This window comes from Solanum stenotomum, chromosome 3, assembly GCF_019186545.1.
Source record: "Solanum stenotomum isolate F172 chromosome 3, ASM1918654v1, whole genome shotgun sequence".
In the NCBI taxonomy this organism is placed as follows: Eukaryota; Viridiplantae; Streptophyta; class Magnoliopsida; order Solanales; family Solanaceae; genus Solanum; species Solanum stenotomum.
Genome location: NC_064284.1, coordinates 1,205,579 through 1,224,672, shown reverse-complemented (window position 1 = coordinate 1,224,672; position 19,094 = coordinate 1,205,579). Strand labels below are relative to the sequence as shown.

The following is a 19,094-nucleotide window of genomic DNA, read 5'->3' as shown; positions in this document are numbered from 1 at the left end:
ACATATTTATAAGTTATGCCTTCGAGAAATATTGGAGAAACTGCAATCGAGCGAAAAAACTAATCACTGTCTTCATTAAAGTTTAAAAATAAATTCTACAAACTACAATTCATGCCAAGGATGCCACGGAAACCATCTATCTACTGGGACAAAATTGAATACACATCACCCATCTCAGACTCCACTAATGAAATTATACTGACTATGTTGTAGCTATTTAACGACTCACAGTTGGGTTAAACAAAATGACTACATTCATCGAGGGATGAATGTGATGGTAACTATTGAGATCCATTTCCAGTTCTCGACTTCTAAAGTCCAAATGTTTGAATGAGCAATAAAGAGTAGAAACAGTGAAAAGTAGCCATATTGTCATGGAGTTTTAAGAAGGTTTCAAATTCCCCATAATAATGTCCTAATTGCACCTAAAGAGTTTAAGACACCATCACTGTAACTTTTCATGACTAAAAAGTTGGTCATTTGTAAATCATCGCAACGGAAATTATAGTCTGACACTAATACGGACTGTCGAATTATAAGAATGTCAAGTTCACTAAATCCGACGAAAAGAATATTTATCTAACCTGCATTGGCATGTAGTCCTTAAAATATACTTCTTCAACAATGAACAAACTTGCAGTTACTCAATTCGACTGCAGATAACATGAAGCTAAGATATCCAATTATTATCGCCTAGACACTTCAAGGATCTAGGACCAAAACTTTTTATCTCACATTTCACAAAATGAACAGCAGTAAATATTATCTGGAGGAATAAAGCATGTCCCCAGATATTATACTTACTCTAGAGTGTAACATGATCAAATATAGAATACAACACTGAAATCTTCGGGCCACTTCTGATAAATAGGTTTCACTTCATAAAGTTGAAGAAACCTCTAGCTATTCTCATTGTATAACTCATTCTTCAATAGTAATACCTGGCACATGCATTCTTCCAGATCGGCATATAGAACTAGCACCTCCACAATCTGGCTCAATCAAGTCTTCAATGGAGCCTTCTTTTCACGGTCAGATATACGAGAAGGAGCATTAGAATGTGATTTGAACCGGCCTCTACCTCCTCCATCTTCCTTCTCCTGCATAACATAAACTATTTGTGAGCATCACAGGCATCAACTCTCTCTGGAACACCTAGTTTGATGACATTGGCACCAAACTACACCTCTATACATCTCAACCTTAGCTGTCCAAACTTCCGCATCCTGGGTGCTTTGGTCGATAAGACCACTCATACTTTTGTGACACAAATTCCTATTTAATTAGACTAGAAAGAAGCTAATGGCATTGCATGTTGCCTGAAGAAATGCCAAATCACCATATGATCATGAAGCTTATACACCTGTGGAAATGATGGCCAGAAGAAATAGCTCGATATGCCAGAGCTGATAACACTATTGATGGAGAGCAAATGTGAAAAGCACAAGCAGATATCCTTTACCTTTTTCTTAACAATCTGCACCACATCTTCATCCTCAAGCATTTGCGCAAGCCCACAATGCTGGGGGGAGTGCCTTGCACTAGTACCCCACACCAACACATACTTCACATCCTTAACAAGACTCCGATGTATGTGATTACAGAAATCTTCTACCGTACAGCCACCTCTATCCTAAAATCATTGACAACAAAGAAGATGCATCAACACAATTAGAGAAAGGTAATGAGCAGGAAATTAATTATTTCCCTCTGTGGGGGTTCTCAAGTTACTATTTTAACACGAGACCATCTCCACCAATCTATCATCAGTGGATGAAATTTCTAGAGTAACCAAGCATGGAAAGAAAGAAAATCTTCAAGCATGATGTGCAACATAACATACAGCAGAAAGGACCACAGGATCTGTGAAGTCTGGTTGCTGGCCTTGAGGCTTTGTGTAAATTCTGACAAGACCCATCGCTTCCCACATTTTTGCAAGCAATCTGTCCAGATTCAGCTGTATCATAAAAATAAGTGCAACATTAACTATATAGACAAGACAGAAAACTTTTAAAGAGCATGTCAGTATGTAGAGATCGTTTGCCAAATTCAAAAATCAGAGGTAGTGAGCCCTTATTCCAAAGCCATGTCCAAATTTGGCAAAGGAAAGCAAAGTAAATCTTTTTTTTCTGTACCATCATCAAGATCAAAAACCAACTTGAAAGTATCGTGGTGACCCTGGGAAAATAAGAGTTCTTATTATTTGCAGAAGGATAAACTACAGGTAAGAGAGATGTCTCCTTGTCAAACCAAGTTTTGGAAATTCTCCAGAGCCACACAAAAGAAAAGACTTCATATACTATCATGAGCTGCAGTTAACTTTATGCGCACCCAAAATACTCAATTATGTTATTTGATCTTGGTCCCAATATATGTGTTTGCAAATGTCAAAAACCGACGAATTATAATGAAAGTAGCACCTTGACACAAAATTAGATAGAGCAATGAGCTTATGGGTCACGAAAACATGCTATAGCTCATCTCATCAGTAGTCAAATGAATCTCACAAATTTTGAAATACCTTCATGTTGCAGCTGATGACGACGGAGTTTGGCTGTCGGGCTAATCTGTCTACATCATCAATACCAACAACATCTATCTTGTTGTAGACATATATGCACTTCATGTATTTACGATTGCCCTCAATAACATCAATTAGGTCATCCACTGTAGCATCTTCACGAAATAACACCTAAAAAGGTGAACAAAAAGACTATAAGGTAGGGAAACAAAGCAGAAGAAAAAAAATTCAAACTGGAGTTTTCCAATGATAAAAATCACCGCGTTCAACAATACCTCAGCATTGTGGATCTTGTATTCATGCAGAATTTGATAGCATAGCTTCTCATCCACATGTGTCAGATGCAGAGTGCTATTGAAAGAAATTCCACCAGTCTTTTTCTTCTTGAAGTATATCTGCAACCATTGCACAATTAAGTTAAGCACTGACATTCAATCTTTTCTATCGGAAGATACACAACCAATGATCTAAGTTGCTTGGACTCTCCAAAAATGTTGCCGCACCCGTTTCGGATCCTCCAAAAATGCACTACTTCTGAAGGATCCGACACGCACCCGATGAGATTTTTGAAGAGTCCGAGCAACATAGCCAATGATGGCATGGATTTTAAATTAACACTTTAAAGACCAGGAAAAGGTCTTTTCTAGACAGAAATATTGTGAGAAAGAACATTTTCTAGCTAACTACTTAAGGACAGGAAGGAACCTAGATCTATATAATGTACCCAGCTATAAGATCATGCAATAATAATAAGGCAGGCTAGTTGTGTGAATAAGCAATTAATTATTGAGAAGATCTTCCAAACACATGTGGAAGTCTTGGAATTAGAAAAACAGATAGAGAAAAGGAGACAAATGAATATATATGTTATCAGAACTAGGACACAGAACCTCAATATGAATAATATAGCATAATGGATCACCTGAGGAGGTCTCTTGTTTAATCGCAGACCCACCGCTTCCAGCTCCTTTGTCAATATTTGCCGATGGCCTTCACTCTGTTGTTGTATATTTAATTAAGAGTCAAGTGAATCAAGGAAAAAAGAAAGCATAAGCTAACAGAAAGTCTAGACAGAGAGATGACTTAATTCTAATTCGGTTTAACATGTAATGAAACATTGATGCTGCTCGAGATTAATGCTGGAAATAAGAATAGAAACCTAAGTGAACTCTTCTTTTATCATGCTCCATTTTTTGTTGTTTTGGTACCATGTGTGCGGTGTGCCTTCTTTTTCTATTTCTTCTCTATACCACTGAGATCAAAGAACAATACGTACTATGTTTTTTGGGTCATATACTATTATGTTGTTTGTGATTTTTTCTGTATTGGCGTGCGTAATTAATTTTTTAATAGGTGAGAGCATATATAGGGGGATCATCCCCAGGAATTCACCAGCTGAGAAATAGACTGGCTTCATTTCTTTTAATTATTCGGTTCTTTTTTATGACACTTCTACCTACAATTCTGGCTGTGCCAACTCAGCCCAAGCTCGAATCTGCTACAAGGATTGAGGTGGGCTCAGAGCAGCTTAATTTAGTACAGCCTGAGCTTGGCCAGAGCTGAGGTGCAATTGTAACCAAACGAATATGACCAAAAGAGAATAAAAATAAACCTCAACAGGCACAATTATCAAAATGAATTATCATCACTTACTTTTGAAGCATCGAGAACCATTAATACAATGTCCGCTGACTTAGAAACAGCAATGACCTATACAAAATGACTATTGTTCAGAGATGGTATTCACAATCAAGAGCGCCAGTAACTATACAAGGTACAACATACATTGTTTGTCAATTTGCTAAAGCCATCTTCAATTTACCTGCCTACCACGCCCCTTGCCTTCAGATGCACCTTCAATGATTCCCGGAAGATCAAGCAATTGAATTTTAGTATCATTGTAATGGATAATACCAGGGATGCAAGTAAGTGTTGTGAACTCATATGATGCAGCTTCAGAATGTGTTCCTGTCAACATTGTAAGGAGTGTAGACTTTCCCACACTATCAAAAAGAAAAATCAAAGAAGGTTAATAGCTTATCTGTACAAGCTTTTGAAATGTCTACAACAACGGTGAAAAGATAAAGTAAAGAACACTTATATTACATGCTTTTAAATCTCTCCTTATTTTACATGCTTTTTAAATCTCTCCCTTTTATAATGACAACATGTAGGTGCTTTCCGGCTCAAACGGGCAGGGGATTTATTTGCCTGCAATGCCGGTTGTTAGCCTTTAGTTAGAAGTAGAAGTAGAGGGCGCCATTTTCCCCACACTTACAATGAGAATATGTGAATTTGCAAGCTCACCCAACCTATTTTAGTTTTAAAATCTCAAGTGGATGAATCAGAATTTTGAGAAGAATAGTTGGAATCCATAGTCGTTATGCATTGTTGTGGATCTCAATCCAAAGGCTTTTTCTTGATCTAGTAACAAGGAGGGGGGAGTATGAAAAAGATAAAATGTGGAACCTAATGTAGATAACGTTAATAGATTGTGCTGCATGATTTCTTTGTGTGTTCTTATAGTTTAGGGCAAGACTTAATAACAAACACCACCACAGGTCAATGTGGTGGTCCACCACAAAGCTGCTGTATAAGGGGAGGTAGAATTCCAAACCTTTTCTCTCGAGCATACCCATTACCAAAAACTATACGTCACTTTGGGATACATGCGCATTGCCAAAGTCAATTAAAAAAAAAAGAGCTCAAACTCTTTTCTTTTAGTTCCACTGAAATTTATTTGGTGTTAAATTCAAGAGTTGTTAAGCTAAATCTGAAATTACAAATCATAACATGCAAGCTTATTTATCTATTTAGATGATATTTATCTTTTAATGAAGCCCATATCTTATTAAAATTAGACAAATTTATTACCAGAAAATAAGTGTTTAACCAATCTTTGTGAGCCAATTTGCTAATTGATTAATAGGTGGAAACTGGAAACTTATATACATATACTTTTAGTAAGTTAATCACTTTAAAACACTTTTTTTAAAATATTGGCCAAACACAAACTACTAACAAAAGCACTTCTCCAATGAGATAACCAAATACTAATTGCTACTCTCTTAAATCACTTTTTTAAGAAAGCACTTCTGATAAGTACTTCTCCAAATAAGTTCATAGCTTGGCCGAACAGGCTCTAAGACACCATGGAGCGGGTAGTTCAGGCAAGTGCAGACTGAAATTGTGTGCCTCATTACCAAATAGGACTAGTTATTATGTCTTAGTTTAAAACCATGCCCAGTTCTCCTCGCCTAAGAATATCAGAAAAAGGGGCACTAGTATCATAGTTAAATGATGAGGATCAACCTCCTGCTCCCATTACCAAACTGGTAGCACTTAAAATGTCACTAAAAGTCACCAAGATTCGGATTAAGTTAACACTATTTATATGGTCTCCCATGCCAAATCTCATGTCAAAGGGCACCAGCATCTTAAGTTACTAACGTTCAATATATCAAGACCAAGGAAGAAAATCAAAATAAGAAGTAATCAAAAGCAATTAATGATTCAATTACATAATCTATCAGAACTATGAGTATATCAAATGCTTTGGAAACTGTTCTGCCTGATGACAATTAAACTTTTATGACTGGCCAAAAATCACGAAAAAAGGGAAATGATAAACCTTGGAAATCCTATCAGTGCAACACGTCCATGGCCAAATTTCGTAACTTCAAAACCTTCTCCAGCACCACTAGAACCCTGTTTCACAGACATAATCAGGAAGTTATTGCTTGGTCTATCAGAAAAAAACAAGAACACAAGAAAAGGTGGTCACCCGTGGAAAAAATAATGAGTACAGCGCAACTATTTTTGTTGATATGATGATATAGGACACAATTATATCATGGGAACTCCATGAGACTAAGATAACAGGAAATTGACCCCTCCCAATTAACAGTTGAAATTCCAAAAAGACATACTTTGGGGGGCTCTAACAATTGTGTCCTCAGCTTTGCTATCTTAGCCTTCAGCTGACCCAAATGATATTCTGCATGACAGTTGAAGTCGATTATTAAGCTTCTGAAGAAAATATTTGGGGAGAAGTTCAATAAACAGAGAGGAGTTCACAAAAGATCCTCAATCACAAAGGAATTAAGAGCATAACAATGGATCTCCAAGGGACTCCAAGAAATGTAACAAATAATTTTCTTTTGAGTACAAGTTATATGCATTGTCGGTGTAAAAAAAATATTTGCACAATCATGTAACTTAGAAGGCAACGACAGGTGCTTCTTGATACAAATATCAATTTATAACCTTAAAGAAATAGAAAGCAACCTTCTATAATAGGTAAATATATACTTGTGACTCCCTAACGGAAGCAAGTGATGAGGACAGGTCAAGCAGGATGGGCAGGCTTCTAGGTTGGCATGCTTCGGAAGATAAGGTGCACATTACACGTTCGGTGAATCCCACAGAGAGGAAAGTGAAGAGTTTTATAAAGCATAAATCAAGTTCACATGGTACGCGCACTTTTGGGGCTCGATGTGGCGTAGCCCAAACAGACAAATTTGTGCCGCCCTAGGCCCATAACGGACAATAAGTGCCATTGAACCGACTAGTGTAAGAAAATCTATACATTGTCCTAGCATACAGCTTAAGCTCTTGTCTTCTATATATAAGATGAAAAAGTAACAAATAGTTGAGTCACAAACAAATATAATCCTGTGCTAAATGGCAAAGGGTGATCTCTTTTGACAAATTCCTGCTTTGAAATCTCGTTTCTGAATTTTGAATATCCAGTGGTGCCCCAATGAAAAAGATGGTGTCCTTTGTAGGACTAAAACCCTATAGTTCTAATCTACCAATGTTGAACAGACTCTTAGTAGACTTTCTGAGTGTCTATGTTGATTAATGTGCACTAAGACTGAGAGGCAATGAAGATTCATTGACGGTGATGCCTACTGGGGATTCAGTAACAGTAATACCAGTTCTTGTCTGAGTTATAGCTTAAACTCAAAGTGAAACAAACATTCAAAGTCAGTAGTATAAGACACAACCTATATGTAGGCATAAAGGCTTTAGTGATGTGACTATGGAAGTTACCAGTTGCTTTATTTTTCTGGGTACGAGCCATCTCGGCTTCAATTTCCTTGATCCTCTCTACAATCCCCATGGTTCTTTAGTTTATCTGCATAAAATATATAGAAGAGAAAAGATCAAGTTCAGTTCAACAACCAGTCCCATGACAAAGGTGATGCTCAAGAAAAGTACACGCAACCAAACATGAAACAACTAATCTTTGAAGAAAAGAAAGAGAGTTGCAGTAAAAAGACCGACAAGCAGAACAAGGAAGCCAGAGACACAGGGACCAAGTTAGATATCATATATTTTGACAATGACCCATAGGTCGTCCGTGTCACATGTATAATGTATTTAAAAAATGGAACTAATACAGAAGAAAATGCTATGAGAAATGGTTGTCTGTGCTATAATGAGCTATAATTATAAGCAGTAAAAGTTCAAAAAAAATCCAAGGACATGGGTTGGGAATTAAATGGGACTTGTTATGTTTTAACTTCCATTTCAAACCACCATATAGAAAATGTTCGAAAACGAGGAGTGAGCATAAATTGGATAAACATGCCACACAAATAGATAAAATAAATCAAACAATAGGCAATAGTATTGGAGTATCAAACTGTGAGGCCACTCTAGACTCTAGTAGATATAGATTGGAAAAATTGGGGGCAAGTAACAGCAGAAATTAACCAATACTTGAACAAAAATGGGGCGTGCAATTAATACTCTTCATACTCAAATGTTAACTAGCAAATAAACTAAACATACTAACATTAACCTACGGGCTCATTGAGATATACCGATTCGATTTGACCTCTTTTTTTTCAATAAATTCCACTTAGCTAGAGAAGCTCAATTCAGAATACGAGACGATATGTTTAAGTCAATGCGTGATTCAGCAGAATATTTAACAAAGAGAAACAATAGGAATGGAATTGTGCATAAATTGAACAGTTTTATAAACTTAAACAGCTCTTACTTCTAACCACGCAGCTCACTTGAGATTCCGGCAGCCGGCCACTGGATTCTGCTTCTCCGCCGATAAAGTGAGTTGGAAGCAAAAGATAGCAGAAGAAGAGCAGCCGTTCGCCGACGAGGAAGAGGGTTCAGAATGAAGAATGCCTCAACTTGGAGCCCTCATTTTTAATTTTAACTTTATACACTTCTATTTCGTGACGGTAAGAAATACTCCATTTACATAATTATTTCATTTATTCAAAAAAAAAAAATACAGACAAATTAATTGATAATCTAGTAATGATAGTAATTGACGTTGTTGTGTATTATTAAAAAAAAAAAAAAAAACTTACATATTAGAGTGGTTTGATTCACGAATTAAATTATTTCAAAATTATAATCCTTAAACTAATTTTATCCCAAATTTGATATGGAATAAGGTAGGTCATTTAGAATTAAATTTGAAATAAAATTTATATATAAGTATTTGATAACGATGTATAAGTTTTACCCCATTTTTAATTTTGAGATATTTCATGTTATCTCGTGTAACAAGCAAATACAACATGTAAATTGTATATCCCAAAAATATACCATGCATATACATACTGGTATTTTATAAATAATTTTTTACTAAATATGTATGAAATACTATTATTTATGTATATATAGAGAGATAGATAAGTAGTAAAATTGTATATCCCAAACAATAATTTATAACTTCACATCACCTTACGATTTCTAGTTTGGTATATACTCCCTTTGCAAAACTTAAGTGCATATATATCTAATAAACATATGATGAAATCTGTTAGCTCTTTATAATTTGTTCTCCTCCTATTCATGCACATTTGAGTTTGAAAGATATATCAATGATCCATCTTATAAAAGAGCAGCGATGAATTTATCATATTGTGTAAGATCTGAGCACACACTGGATATATTGTTGTAGTGATTTAGGGATGAGACCTCGTCATTGAGAGTCTGGACATCCATCATAACTGATTTTAAAAACTAGGTTGCTAAGCTAAGATAAAGTTGTTATCATTATCATTTTCCTATATCAGTGTTGCTGGAATTTCCCATTTTAACACACAAACACCAATCTTCTTTCTCAAGTTCCATGTACACAAATCCACCATACTTTTATTTGCACATCTGATTGTCAATACTCATCTCTCACAAACCTCATATTTCCTTTGCTATCCAAGAAGATTTGCAGGTAGCTAGCCGCTTGCTCTGTTGGAATAAACCTTAGGATGTACAACAACTCTGTTATTTCTCCCTTTCAAGTATGGGTTCAATGGAGCTTTATTTAAAGAACAGTAACCACCACTTTGACTGATGCAGACGCGGCAGTGCAGTAGTTGATGGAGATGTACCAAGTATCTTGTTACATATGTCAAACGAATTGGAAAGCAAATCTTTTGGCATGGTAGATCAAATCAAACTCTGCCTCAGTCTCAGACAAGTGGTGGTCGGCTGTATAAATCTTTACTGCTTCATTCAAGGTCAACTCATGTCACATGGTAGACCAAATCGCTGCTTTAAAAAGTTGGGGGTTGTACCACCAAGAATTCACGGGCATTGGCTACCGGGCGGGAAATGTGAGCTGGGATATCAAATTAAAAATATGCTGGCTGGGATATGACCAACTAGAACAATCTAAGCAGGTATAGCAGTCTTACTAGCTGTTTTCTGATGTGGGAAGGAAAACAAAATTGCTCTCAACGTCGCGACCTTGAATTAAAAGCTACCAAGGTGTGTACAAAAGGTTGAATCACACAAAAAGTAGCATTAGCACATGAAATATAATGGTTAGTGAACTGTCTGCCAATCACCATCGGGCTTATTCCAAAAAAAACAAACCTTTTTATGATGTTGAAATTACAGGAATCCAGACCTAGCTTCATGTACACTTCTATCACTACTACTATGTCCACTTGACTTGCATGCACTGAGAACTGGTGGGATCTGACCTTGCATATCAGCAAGCTCTCTCACACGCGAGAGAATTGCAGCAGGGATCGGAACTGAAGCTTGTTTCCGGGAATTCAGAATCTGCACCATCACAAATATGAAGTTAAAGAAGGATACTACGATCAGTCCCATAGTTTCCACAAAAAAAAAAGGGGGGGGGGGGGGGGGNGGGGTTGATGCTCAGCTAAGTTGCTCAAACTTGGGTGCAGGTGTCCGATACAGGTGTGGATCTACAGGTCGGATCCTCTATGATCTAAATTTTATGATTCAGGGATACGGATTCATGTTGGATACGGGTGCGGGGATTTGGCTTAAAATAATTCTAATATCTAAAAACAGAGTTATTAAACCTAAATTATGAGGAAAACTTGAGGAGAATATTGATGTAAAGGAGAATCTAGAAGGAGTAGAAAGGAAAGGGAGTGACAATAGAAATTGATAAGGTTATTCCATTTTCTTCAATTTCACCTTAGTTTTTGTTTTGATTACAGAAATCATTGAAGCTTTCCAGAATTTCTCCCTATAATTTGGTCAAAGTAGCCAAAACCAGTCGACCAGATAAATTAGTGAAAAGAACTTTCAAGTACGAGACAAAAACATGTTTATAATATCACACAGTAAATCACCACTTTCTACTGAAACAGAGTGAATGTATGAAGCCGTCTTATAGTTGAAAGAAGTCCTTGATAAAATCATCAACAACAATGAAACAACATGCATAATAATAATTCAAATAATGCTAACCCCTTTTTCTGCAGGCAACTGCACAAAACTAGCTTTCAGCAGATTTCTCCACTTGTCCTGCAAATACATAGATAATTTGCAGCATTACATCACATGTACAAAAAACAGTCCCGAACTAATTTATTCCCAATGAATTCCAATTACTAGATTCTATTAAATCGACAAGCCAATACCAACCTTCAGGTCCACCGAAGTTCGATAAGGGCAAGATGAAAAAGCAAGCCGTTTTATCTCAGACCATCTACCAGCACCATACCTGGCTACACCTTCCACTAGCTTAACAACCTCATTGATAGTCCAAGGTCGATGATGTTTTCTCCTCATTCCTCCTTTTTGGGTGGGTACAGTCACCACATTATCATCTGAATTGTCCTCAGAGCAGTCATTCACCTCTATGTCATTCTCTAGCTCAACAATTTTCATCCCACTGTAATGCTCATCCTTTTCACAAGCAGCAATAAGCTAGAAAACAAAAGGAGTTCCACAAAATATCATCATCAATTTGAGAGGGAGAAAAGGAAAATAGAGAGTCACCAACAAAAAAAAAGGGGGGGATGATTCATTTGGGTTAAAGGGAGCAATATTTGACTAAAGAAATATTGTAGTGATTTGAAAAAATCAAGCGCACACAGAATTCAAAGGCAAATAGTAGAAAAGGGAAGCTCTATTTACAGGCTGTTGAGTCCATCCAGGAGATGAGCTGGTCTTGATCAGGTCATTATTTCTCTTATCATCTTCTTGTGGCCCAGATATGTCAAAAGCACTCCTTACTTGTCTGGTCGCAATGTCCATACCACTGGGCTGAAGTTTCTGCAATATTCAACTTGAAGTGCATCAATAACCCAGAGGAACAAAAATAATGTTTCCATCAGCCATAGGAGTACATGGCATTAAAGCTGAAATTCAAAGTCTAAAAACCACGTAATTTAATTCAAAAGATCAATGATTCAACTTGATATAGATAGGCATAATGAATTCATTGAGAAACACACACTCTGACATGTACATAGTACGTTGGAAATGCAAACAGAGAATCATCTGACAAATGCAGTTCAAGCTGAAATTAAATAATCTATGCAAGGAAGAAGAGTATAGCAAAATTGCAAGTGATCCAAGTAGCCCAAAAGTTTCATTCACATGGATAAGGAGCGCAAGTCATGTCTATATGCGGGGTTTTATACTCATAGAAACAATTATAAATTATAAGTCCCAATATACAAATACATGCTAGGAATGAGCCATGTAAGCATTTATAAGTCTCTATTTAAGATATTTATATTACCAAAAGAGGCATGAAGTTCTCACGCGGACGGCTCCTTCGAATCCGAGAAACAAATGGAATTTGAACCCCAGAACCTCCCAGAGAATCTTGCCTGGTGACCAGAGGTCTCGCATTTGACCTCACATTTTTGGTGGGCCTTAAATGAGTTTCTGGACATGCAAATTGGTATCTGGAGATTTTATCTGGCGATGCTAACTTTTCACTGGTTTCTCTAGATTCTATTTCTGAAAGCTCTTCAATATATCTTTTTGTTGGTTTGCGAGCTCTTTTGGCTGTTATCTGCTCTGTGTTCAAATCTTTAGTAACATTACAACTTTCAAAAGCTGAACTGGAAACATCTGCCCCAGAAAGATCAGCATCATCATTTATTCTGTTATCATGATCACTTAATGACCCTCTAGAGTTTGAATTTGCCACTCCATCTTCAGAATCTGCAGAAATTCTGCTCTTTACACGATGACATATTTGTTCTTCACCTTTTTTCACCACTACATTATCTCTTATTATGAAAGTAGTGCATGAAAAATCACATGAATTGGTCAGACCCATGGTAATCCTCCTCTTAAGCCACTGTTTATCCTTGACGGAAGTTTCCCTTCCAAAAGTTGCTTTAAAAGTTTCCTGAAGTTCTTTAACTGGTAGATCATCTAAACATATCTTTCCCTCCAACTTTGAAAAGTCTGGCTTCCAACTAGAACCAGCAGCAGAAGTTGATGGTGTATCCTCATTTGGTGCATCCTGGGAATAGGAGCATACATCAGTCCTCACAGATTGGTCAACATTGCTGAGTTCTGAGAGAGGAGCCAATCCATGAACAGCCACCTGGAAGTTTATTCCAGTTTAAATCAGTCAAAGACGACTAATAAGTTGCAATACAGTCACTACTAACATTAGTAGAAGCAAAACGAAGTATACAAAAACCATAATATACTTCTTTTGACTCTCTAATGTCACACAAAAGAGAAACACTAAACAAGATACAACAACTAACTCTAATAGGTGAATGATTCAAAATCAAACAATTACAGTTGACCACAAAGAAAAATTTTGTTAGACACAGTAACATGACAAATAAGTTGAGCCAAACTAGTTTATTCCAACGATATGAATCCTCTGAATCAATTCCACTCAATTCAGGCTCATGTCAGACAATGTAAAGCACTCCTAGGTGAGCAGCAACATATTGTTCCTTCACAGCAACCCTCCTCCTATTTTTTAAACTGCTGTAACTATCTTTAATATGATAGTCAGCATACTGAAACCCCCTCCTCTATCTAACACAACATCTCATACTAAAAAATCACTCTCTACATCTTTTTGTTCTATTTTATATGGCACTCTGTTCATTTCAATTTATTCCGAACGTCAGATTCTAAACTTGGAAACAGTTTAACATTTAACTTATCATTTTACCTTTAATGGCATACTTTTATAACCACATAAATGTTATAGCATGTTTAAGACTAAAAGATCAAAATATCGTCCTCCTTTTCTAACTCCATACCCAGTCAAATACCACCACACAACAAATGAGAGAGATTTAGTAAGAAAAAGGCCCTAGATCAAGGAGATGTAGAAAGCAAAGCTGAAGAGTGCAACTTACATACCTTTTCAGGAGCATCTATTTTTCCCAAGTCGGGCACTGGGTCAACTAACACATTTGACTTTTCTGCACCAACAACAGGATATTCAGACTCTAATTTATCAGAAAATAATTCTCATTGAGGAAAGGCCAAAAAGAACCACCCTTTAGCTCCAATAATTTGAAGTAAAAATAGTCACAAATTAATTTGAAGACAAGGGAATTATTTAAAATCAAGTTCTAAACCTTCTGTAACTTGAAATGAATTTCTCTCAAGAAGGTATCCTTCAGTTATGCAGGATTTTGAAATCTGTCTGGTATCTGGAACAAGCTTGGATTCACACTTATCATCTTCAAGCAAGTCCTCAACCACCATAATTTCATCCTGAGTTGCCGGGACTAATCTCCCATCGCCATCAACCTACACAATTGTAATGACCATCAATTACTCTCTAAAACCACACCAAACTTGGTTCTCCGGCTACAAGTTGAATGTGTGATTTACCTTTACAACTTGGGAAAAAAGTTCTAGAAGGAAATTTGGAGGAAAAATATAATCCTCCTAATAGAATTCTAACAAATATTGACCCAAGTATGGTATTACACTTAAAAGCCACTGCGAGTTGTAAAATAGGACCAATTGAAAAAAAAACATTTATGAGGAGAAGAAATGTCAACCACAAAACAAAAGGTAACATAGAAGGCAGTGTAGAAAGAAAACACCTTTCTAGAACTACCTTTCTGAAAAATCCAAAACTTGTATTTATTTCTGACAAGATTGAGGATGACCCCAGACCCTTACAAAAAGAAAATAATTTTTTGTTGCCACAAAATAGGGGGAGATAATCAAAAGGGCGATGGTGATGCTAATTAATCCCTCCATCCCAATTTAAGTGTCTACCTTTCCTTTTTGGTATGTCCCAAAAGTGTGCTTGTTTCTATAATCATTTCTATATTTAGTAAGTTTTCCAGTTCCAACATGGCAAGTTTAAGACCACAAAATTTATAGGACTACACACATCTTTTAATTTAAGACCACAAGATTCAAAAGTCTCCCCCTTTATTTCTTAAAACTTTGTGACTAGTTAAACTGAGACACTCAAATTGGGATGGAGGGAGTACTATATAGAGTGAGCTCAAGGGATACTTCTTTCTAATTAGTCTTAACCTAGAGCTATTCGCTGAACTTATGATCTAAAAACAAGGGAGCTAACATCAACGCTCTAGGTAATCACCTAAAATTTTCTCAAGTAACTATCTCAACCATCACCACCCCCTTCCCATTTGAGAAGTACAATAAAATTGTCTTTCAACTCTCTTTCCCTACGGATTTAGCCTTTAGCTGCTTTTCTATCCTTCTTTCATTTTTTTGAGAATTAGTACTTACCTTCTTTCATTTTTTTATCAATATAGAAGCAAATGATTCATATCAATATTTTTAAAAAATGAACTTTCTTCCATTATTTGGCCGAATGGAGAATAAAGATGGAAGATAGATAAATAATCAGGTTATTAACAAAGAAGTTCCCTCAAAACTGTAAGTAAAACATTTGTTCCATGTTGAGGAAGCAAATTATTCTCCTACCATTCGCTGATCACTAGCAAGTCTTTCCATAAAGTACAGAAAATTAACACAAGTATATACCCTAGTATTATGTTTACAAACTATAAATAAAACATAAGCCCTTATGGTGCTAGACCGATAAAATAACAAATTTCAATTACTGTATTCACAAGTCATACCCGGACAAGCTGGTAAACAATAGGATGAGCAATCTCCTTCTCCAAAGCCCTGATTGTGCTTGTTACCTGAACAGCACAATCCTCAATTTTGGGTTCACTTGCCTCCATTGCAAATGCATAATATGTAACTGGAATTTCTGAAACACACACATTTGACAATTTACAACAACAACATACCCAATTAAATACCACAAGTGTGATCTGGCGAGGTTAAAGTGTGTGCAAACCTTAGCTTTACCTGGTGGAAATTAAAGAGGTTGTGTTTCAGAAGGAGCTTACACAAATTTGACTATTTGAGAGAGAGAATTCAATAACTATGCGTCTAAAAATCAAAACCTAGGGTGCATGCAGAACAAAAATCCACCTAATTACAGCAATATCGGAAGAATAATTAATAAATGTATATAAAACTCAATCAAAACTTTTAACTAAATTTAATCAGAATCAATAAATACTGGAATTGAAATTGAACTCACCATAAGGGAATTCCACAAGAACAGTCACATCATTCTTCCCAGCTGAAATTCAAAATTTTGATAACAGCGCCAATTGGAAAGAAAAAAAAAAGAGGGAGAGATGCGTGAATCGAAGAGCCAAAAAAAGATTGTATAATAATCGAATCCAGAAATATATATTATTATATTTTTGTGATTCGGGAGAGAAATAAACTGAAGTATTTTTCTTGCTTTGGAAATTGCTTTTCCAGTACGCTCAAAAAGTTCCGGAACCGAAATTTTTTTGTGAGGAAAGAAAGTGTGACGCCTAAGAGCGCGTGAAGTCCGACTTTATGAAATGGCACTCCGCTAACTCCTGAGGCAATTGGGCTTTATAGTTATTGGGCTTAAAGACATGCACCTACCTAGTGAGTAGTGACGTTTAAACTTGGATGTGTCGCAAAAATTCAAGACCACTCATAATATGTTTGGTTAGATGGGCGATTTTAATCAAAATCATATATTTATATAAAGGAAAATTCTAGGTCCGCCTACGTGACATCATCACAAGCAAGAATTTTCTTTGAAATTTATTTATTATCAAAAATACCCTTTTCCTTTCATGAAAGATGTAATATTTATTTGTGACTTTTATGATGAGTTGCGATTTTTATGAAAGATTGTGACCTTTCTGAAGTGTTGTGACATTTTCGATAATGCACAATAAACATTTGTTCACACTACATTTTTTGTCTATAAATAAAGGAAATTCCTCTCATTTTAAAACAACGAAAATTCTTAACTTCTTCTTCTTCTTTTACACAATTAAATATTCGTGTACTTTGTTCATGTTGAGTGCTCATTGACACCATTAGTTTTGTATCAATACACTTGTAAATAGAATCATTTCATCCTGAAAAGATCTATTTCTTTAAACCTTGGATATTAGAGGAGGATAATTTTCTTAAGGGGACATTGTTTTAGTGGCAACACTAGTCGCTGCTAATACATAAAATAATTGCCACTAAAAGACTGTTTTAGAGGCAGCATTAGTCGTTGCTAATAATTATAATAGTCGCCACTAAAAGACTGTTTTAGTGGCAACATTAGTCGCTACTAATGTCTATAATTGTCGCCACTAAAATAGTCTTTTAGTGGCAACATTAGTTGCTGCTAATACTATAATAGTGGTCACTAAAAGAATGCTTTAGTGGCAATTTTAGTCGCTGCTAACACCTATAATTGTCGCCACTAAAAGTGTATTTTAGTGGCAACATTAGTCGCTGCTAATGCATATAATAATCGCCACTAAAAGTATGTTTTAGTGGCAACTTTAGTCGCTGCTAAAACATAAATTAGTCGCCACTAAAAAACCTGTTTAGTGGCAACATTAATTGCTGCTAATGCATTTAATAGTCGCCAGTAAAAGTCAGTTTTAGAGGCAACATTAGTTGCTGCTAATGCCTATAACAGTCGCCGCTAAAAGACTGTTTTAGTAGCAACATTAGTTGCTGCTAATGCATTTAATAGTCGCCAGTAAAAGTCTGTTTTAGAGGCAACATTAGTTGCTGCTAATGCCTATAACAGTCGCCGCTAAAAGACTGTTTTAGTAGCAACATTAGTCGCTGCTAATGTTTAAATTAGTCGCCAATAAAAGCCTGTTTTAGTGGCAACATTAATTGCTGCTAATGCATTTAATAGTCGCCACTAAAAGCGTGTTTTAGTTGCAAAATTAGTCGCTGCTAATACTTATAATAGTCACCACTAGGTGTATTCACAGGTCGGTTTGGATCGGTTATTGATCAAAACTAAAATCAAAACCAAATCAACTTAATCGATTTTAAAATTATCAAAATCAAACCAAACCAAATATAGTATATATTTATCGGTTTGGTTCTTATCGATTTCGATTCGATTTGGTTCGATTATTAACCATAAACAAAATAAAAAACAATTCATTCAAAGCGTTAAAAAATGACAACAATTTATTAAAACAAAAATAATTAGAATGACTGACATTACATAACTTTCCATCATTGAATTTACTATGAATAAAATTTCCAATTTCATTATTTTGGCTTTAGAAGAAAGAGACATTGATTATTTCAATCTTATAAATAATTGTCATAGACACACTCATATACATAAAACCAATAAGATAAATATTCTCACCTTAGGCATTTTTTCTTTCATAAGTAAATTATAAATAAATTTTGATGAAAACAGATATAAGATCTTTAAAGTTGTTAATAAAAATAATATATTTCTTTATCAAAAAAAATATATATATATATATTATGTACTTGTCGGTTCGATTTGATTATTTCTTCGATTTTTCGAACAAAATCATAACCAACCCATATACTATCGATTTTTAAAAATTTAAAATCAAACCATACCTAACCCAAATAAAAATCAGTTTATTTAATCGATTTGATTCAGCTTTTCGATTTGGATCAATTTTTATCCAAATCGTGAACACCCCTAGTCACCACCAATATTTTGTTTTAGTGACAAGATCTCACTTGGACAAAACTTTCGTCCTTCTAGTGTTTTCTTTTTCCTTCTCATTCAACTCTTCTAAATATTTTTAGTTTCAGTTATGACTATTTTCGACAAGCTTAATTTGAAAAATATAAAACAAAATATCCTCCAAATAAAAGTAATATCTTAAGCTACAAAAGATATGTCTATTAACATAGATTTGTTGTCATTTATGTCCCAAGTTATTGCTAAACATTTGAGTTATCTAGGTTAGACTCATTTTTAATTTTTTAATGTTCGAGAATATTTCTTTAACATGACTCTAGAATTCAACAT

At 35.5% G+C, this 19,094-nt stretch overlaps 2 protein-coding genes across 3 annotated transcripts; both read right to left on the bottom strand.

Annotated features, from left to right (window-relative positions):
* Window positions 1–714: 714 nt before the first annotated feature.
* On the bottom strand, window positions 715–8,725 carry LOC125859566 (developmentally-regulated G-protein 1). The gene is made up of 12 exons (XM_049539335.1): window positions 8,532–8,725; window positions 7,577–7,661; window positions 6,451–6,518; window positions 6,153–6,229; window positions 4,344–4,524; window positions 4,175–4,231; window positions 3,444–3,518; window positions 2,797–2,916; window positions 2,522–2,692; window positions 1,844–1,957; window positions 1,463–1,633; window positions 715–1,100 (listed from the first exon to the last, which is right to left on the bottom strand). The coding sequence occupies exons 2-12, from the start codon at window positions 7,644–7,646 to the stop codon at window positions 1,002–1,004; spliced, it is 1,203 nt and encodes a 400-aa protein (XP_049395292.1). The 5' UTR covers window positions 7,647–7,661; window positions 8,532–8,725; the 3' UTR covers window positions 715–1,001.
* A 1,488-nt stretch (window positions 8,726–10,213) lies between these two features.
* On the bottom strand, window positions 10,214–16,474 carry LOC125859267 (uncharacterized). Of its 2 annotated transcripts, XM_049538965.1 has the most exons (9): window positions 16,317–16,474; window positions 15,841–15,977; window positions 14,344–14,518; window positions 14,123–14,184; window positions 12,516–13,337; window positions 11,906–12,043; window positions 11,411–11,695; window positions 11,234–11,290; window positions 10,214–10,570 (listed from the first exon to the last, which is right to left on the bottom strand). In XM_049538965.1, exons 2-9 carry the CDS (start codon window positions 15,946–15,948, stop codon window positions 10,397–10,399), a joined length of 1,821 nt encoding a protein of 606 aa, XP_049394922.1. In that variant the 5' UTR covers window positions 15,949–15,977; window positions 16,317–16,474; the 3' UTR covers window positions 10,214–10,396. The 2 variants fall into 2 exon arrangements, with proteins under 2 accessions (XP_049394922.1, XP_049394923.1); XM_049538966.1 differs by lacking the exons at window positions 15,841–15,977; window positions 16,317–16,474 and adding an exon at window positions 14,603–14,623.
* Between the last annotated feature and the right edge of the window lie 2,620 nt (window positions 16,475–19,094).

Coding starts and splice junctions, on each gene's coding strand:
- LOC125859566 (XM_049539335.1), bottom strand. CDS start 7,646: ATGGGGATTGTAGAGAGGATCAAGGAAATTGAAGCCGAGATGGCTCGT. Junction 6,230..6,450: donor AATTGTTAGAGCCCCCCAAA/GTATGTCTTTTT, acceptor TCTGTGAAACAG/GGTTCTAGTGGTGCTGGAGA. Junction 1,101..1,462: donor TGCAGATTGTTAAGAAAAAG/GTAAAGGATATC, acceptor TATGTTATGCAG/GAGAAGGAAGATGGAGGAGG.
- LOC125859267 (XM_049538965.1), bottom strand. CDS start 15,948: ATGGAGGCAAGTGAACCCAAAATTGAGGATTGTGCTGTTCAGGTAACA. Junction 14,185..14,343: donor TTCATTTCAAGTTACAGAAG/GTTTAGAACTTG, acceptor TTGTTGGTGCAG/AAAAGTCAAATGTGTTAGTT. Junction 12,044..12,515: donor AGAACTTCATGCCTCTTTTG/GTAATATAAATA, acceptor TGAATATTGCAG/AAACTTCAGCCCAGTGGTAT.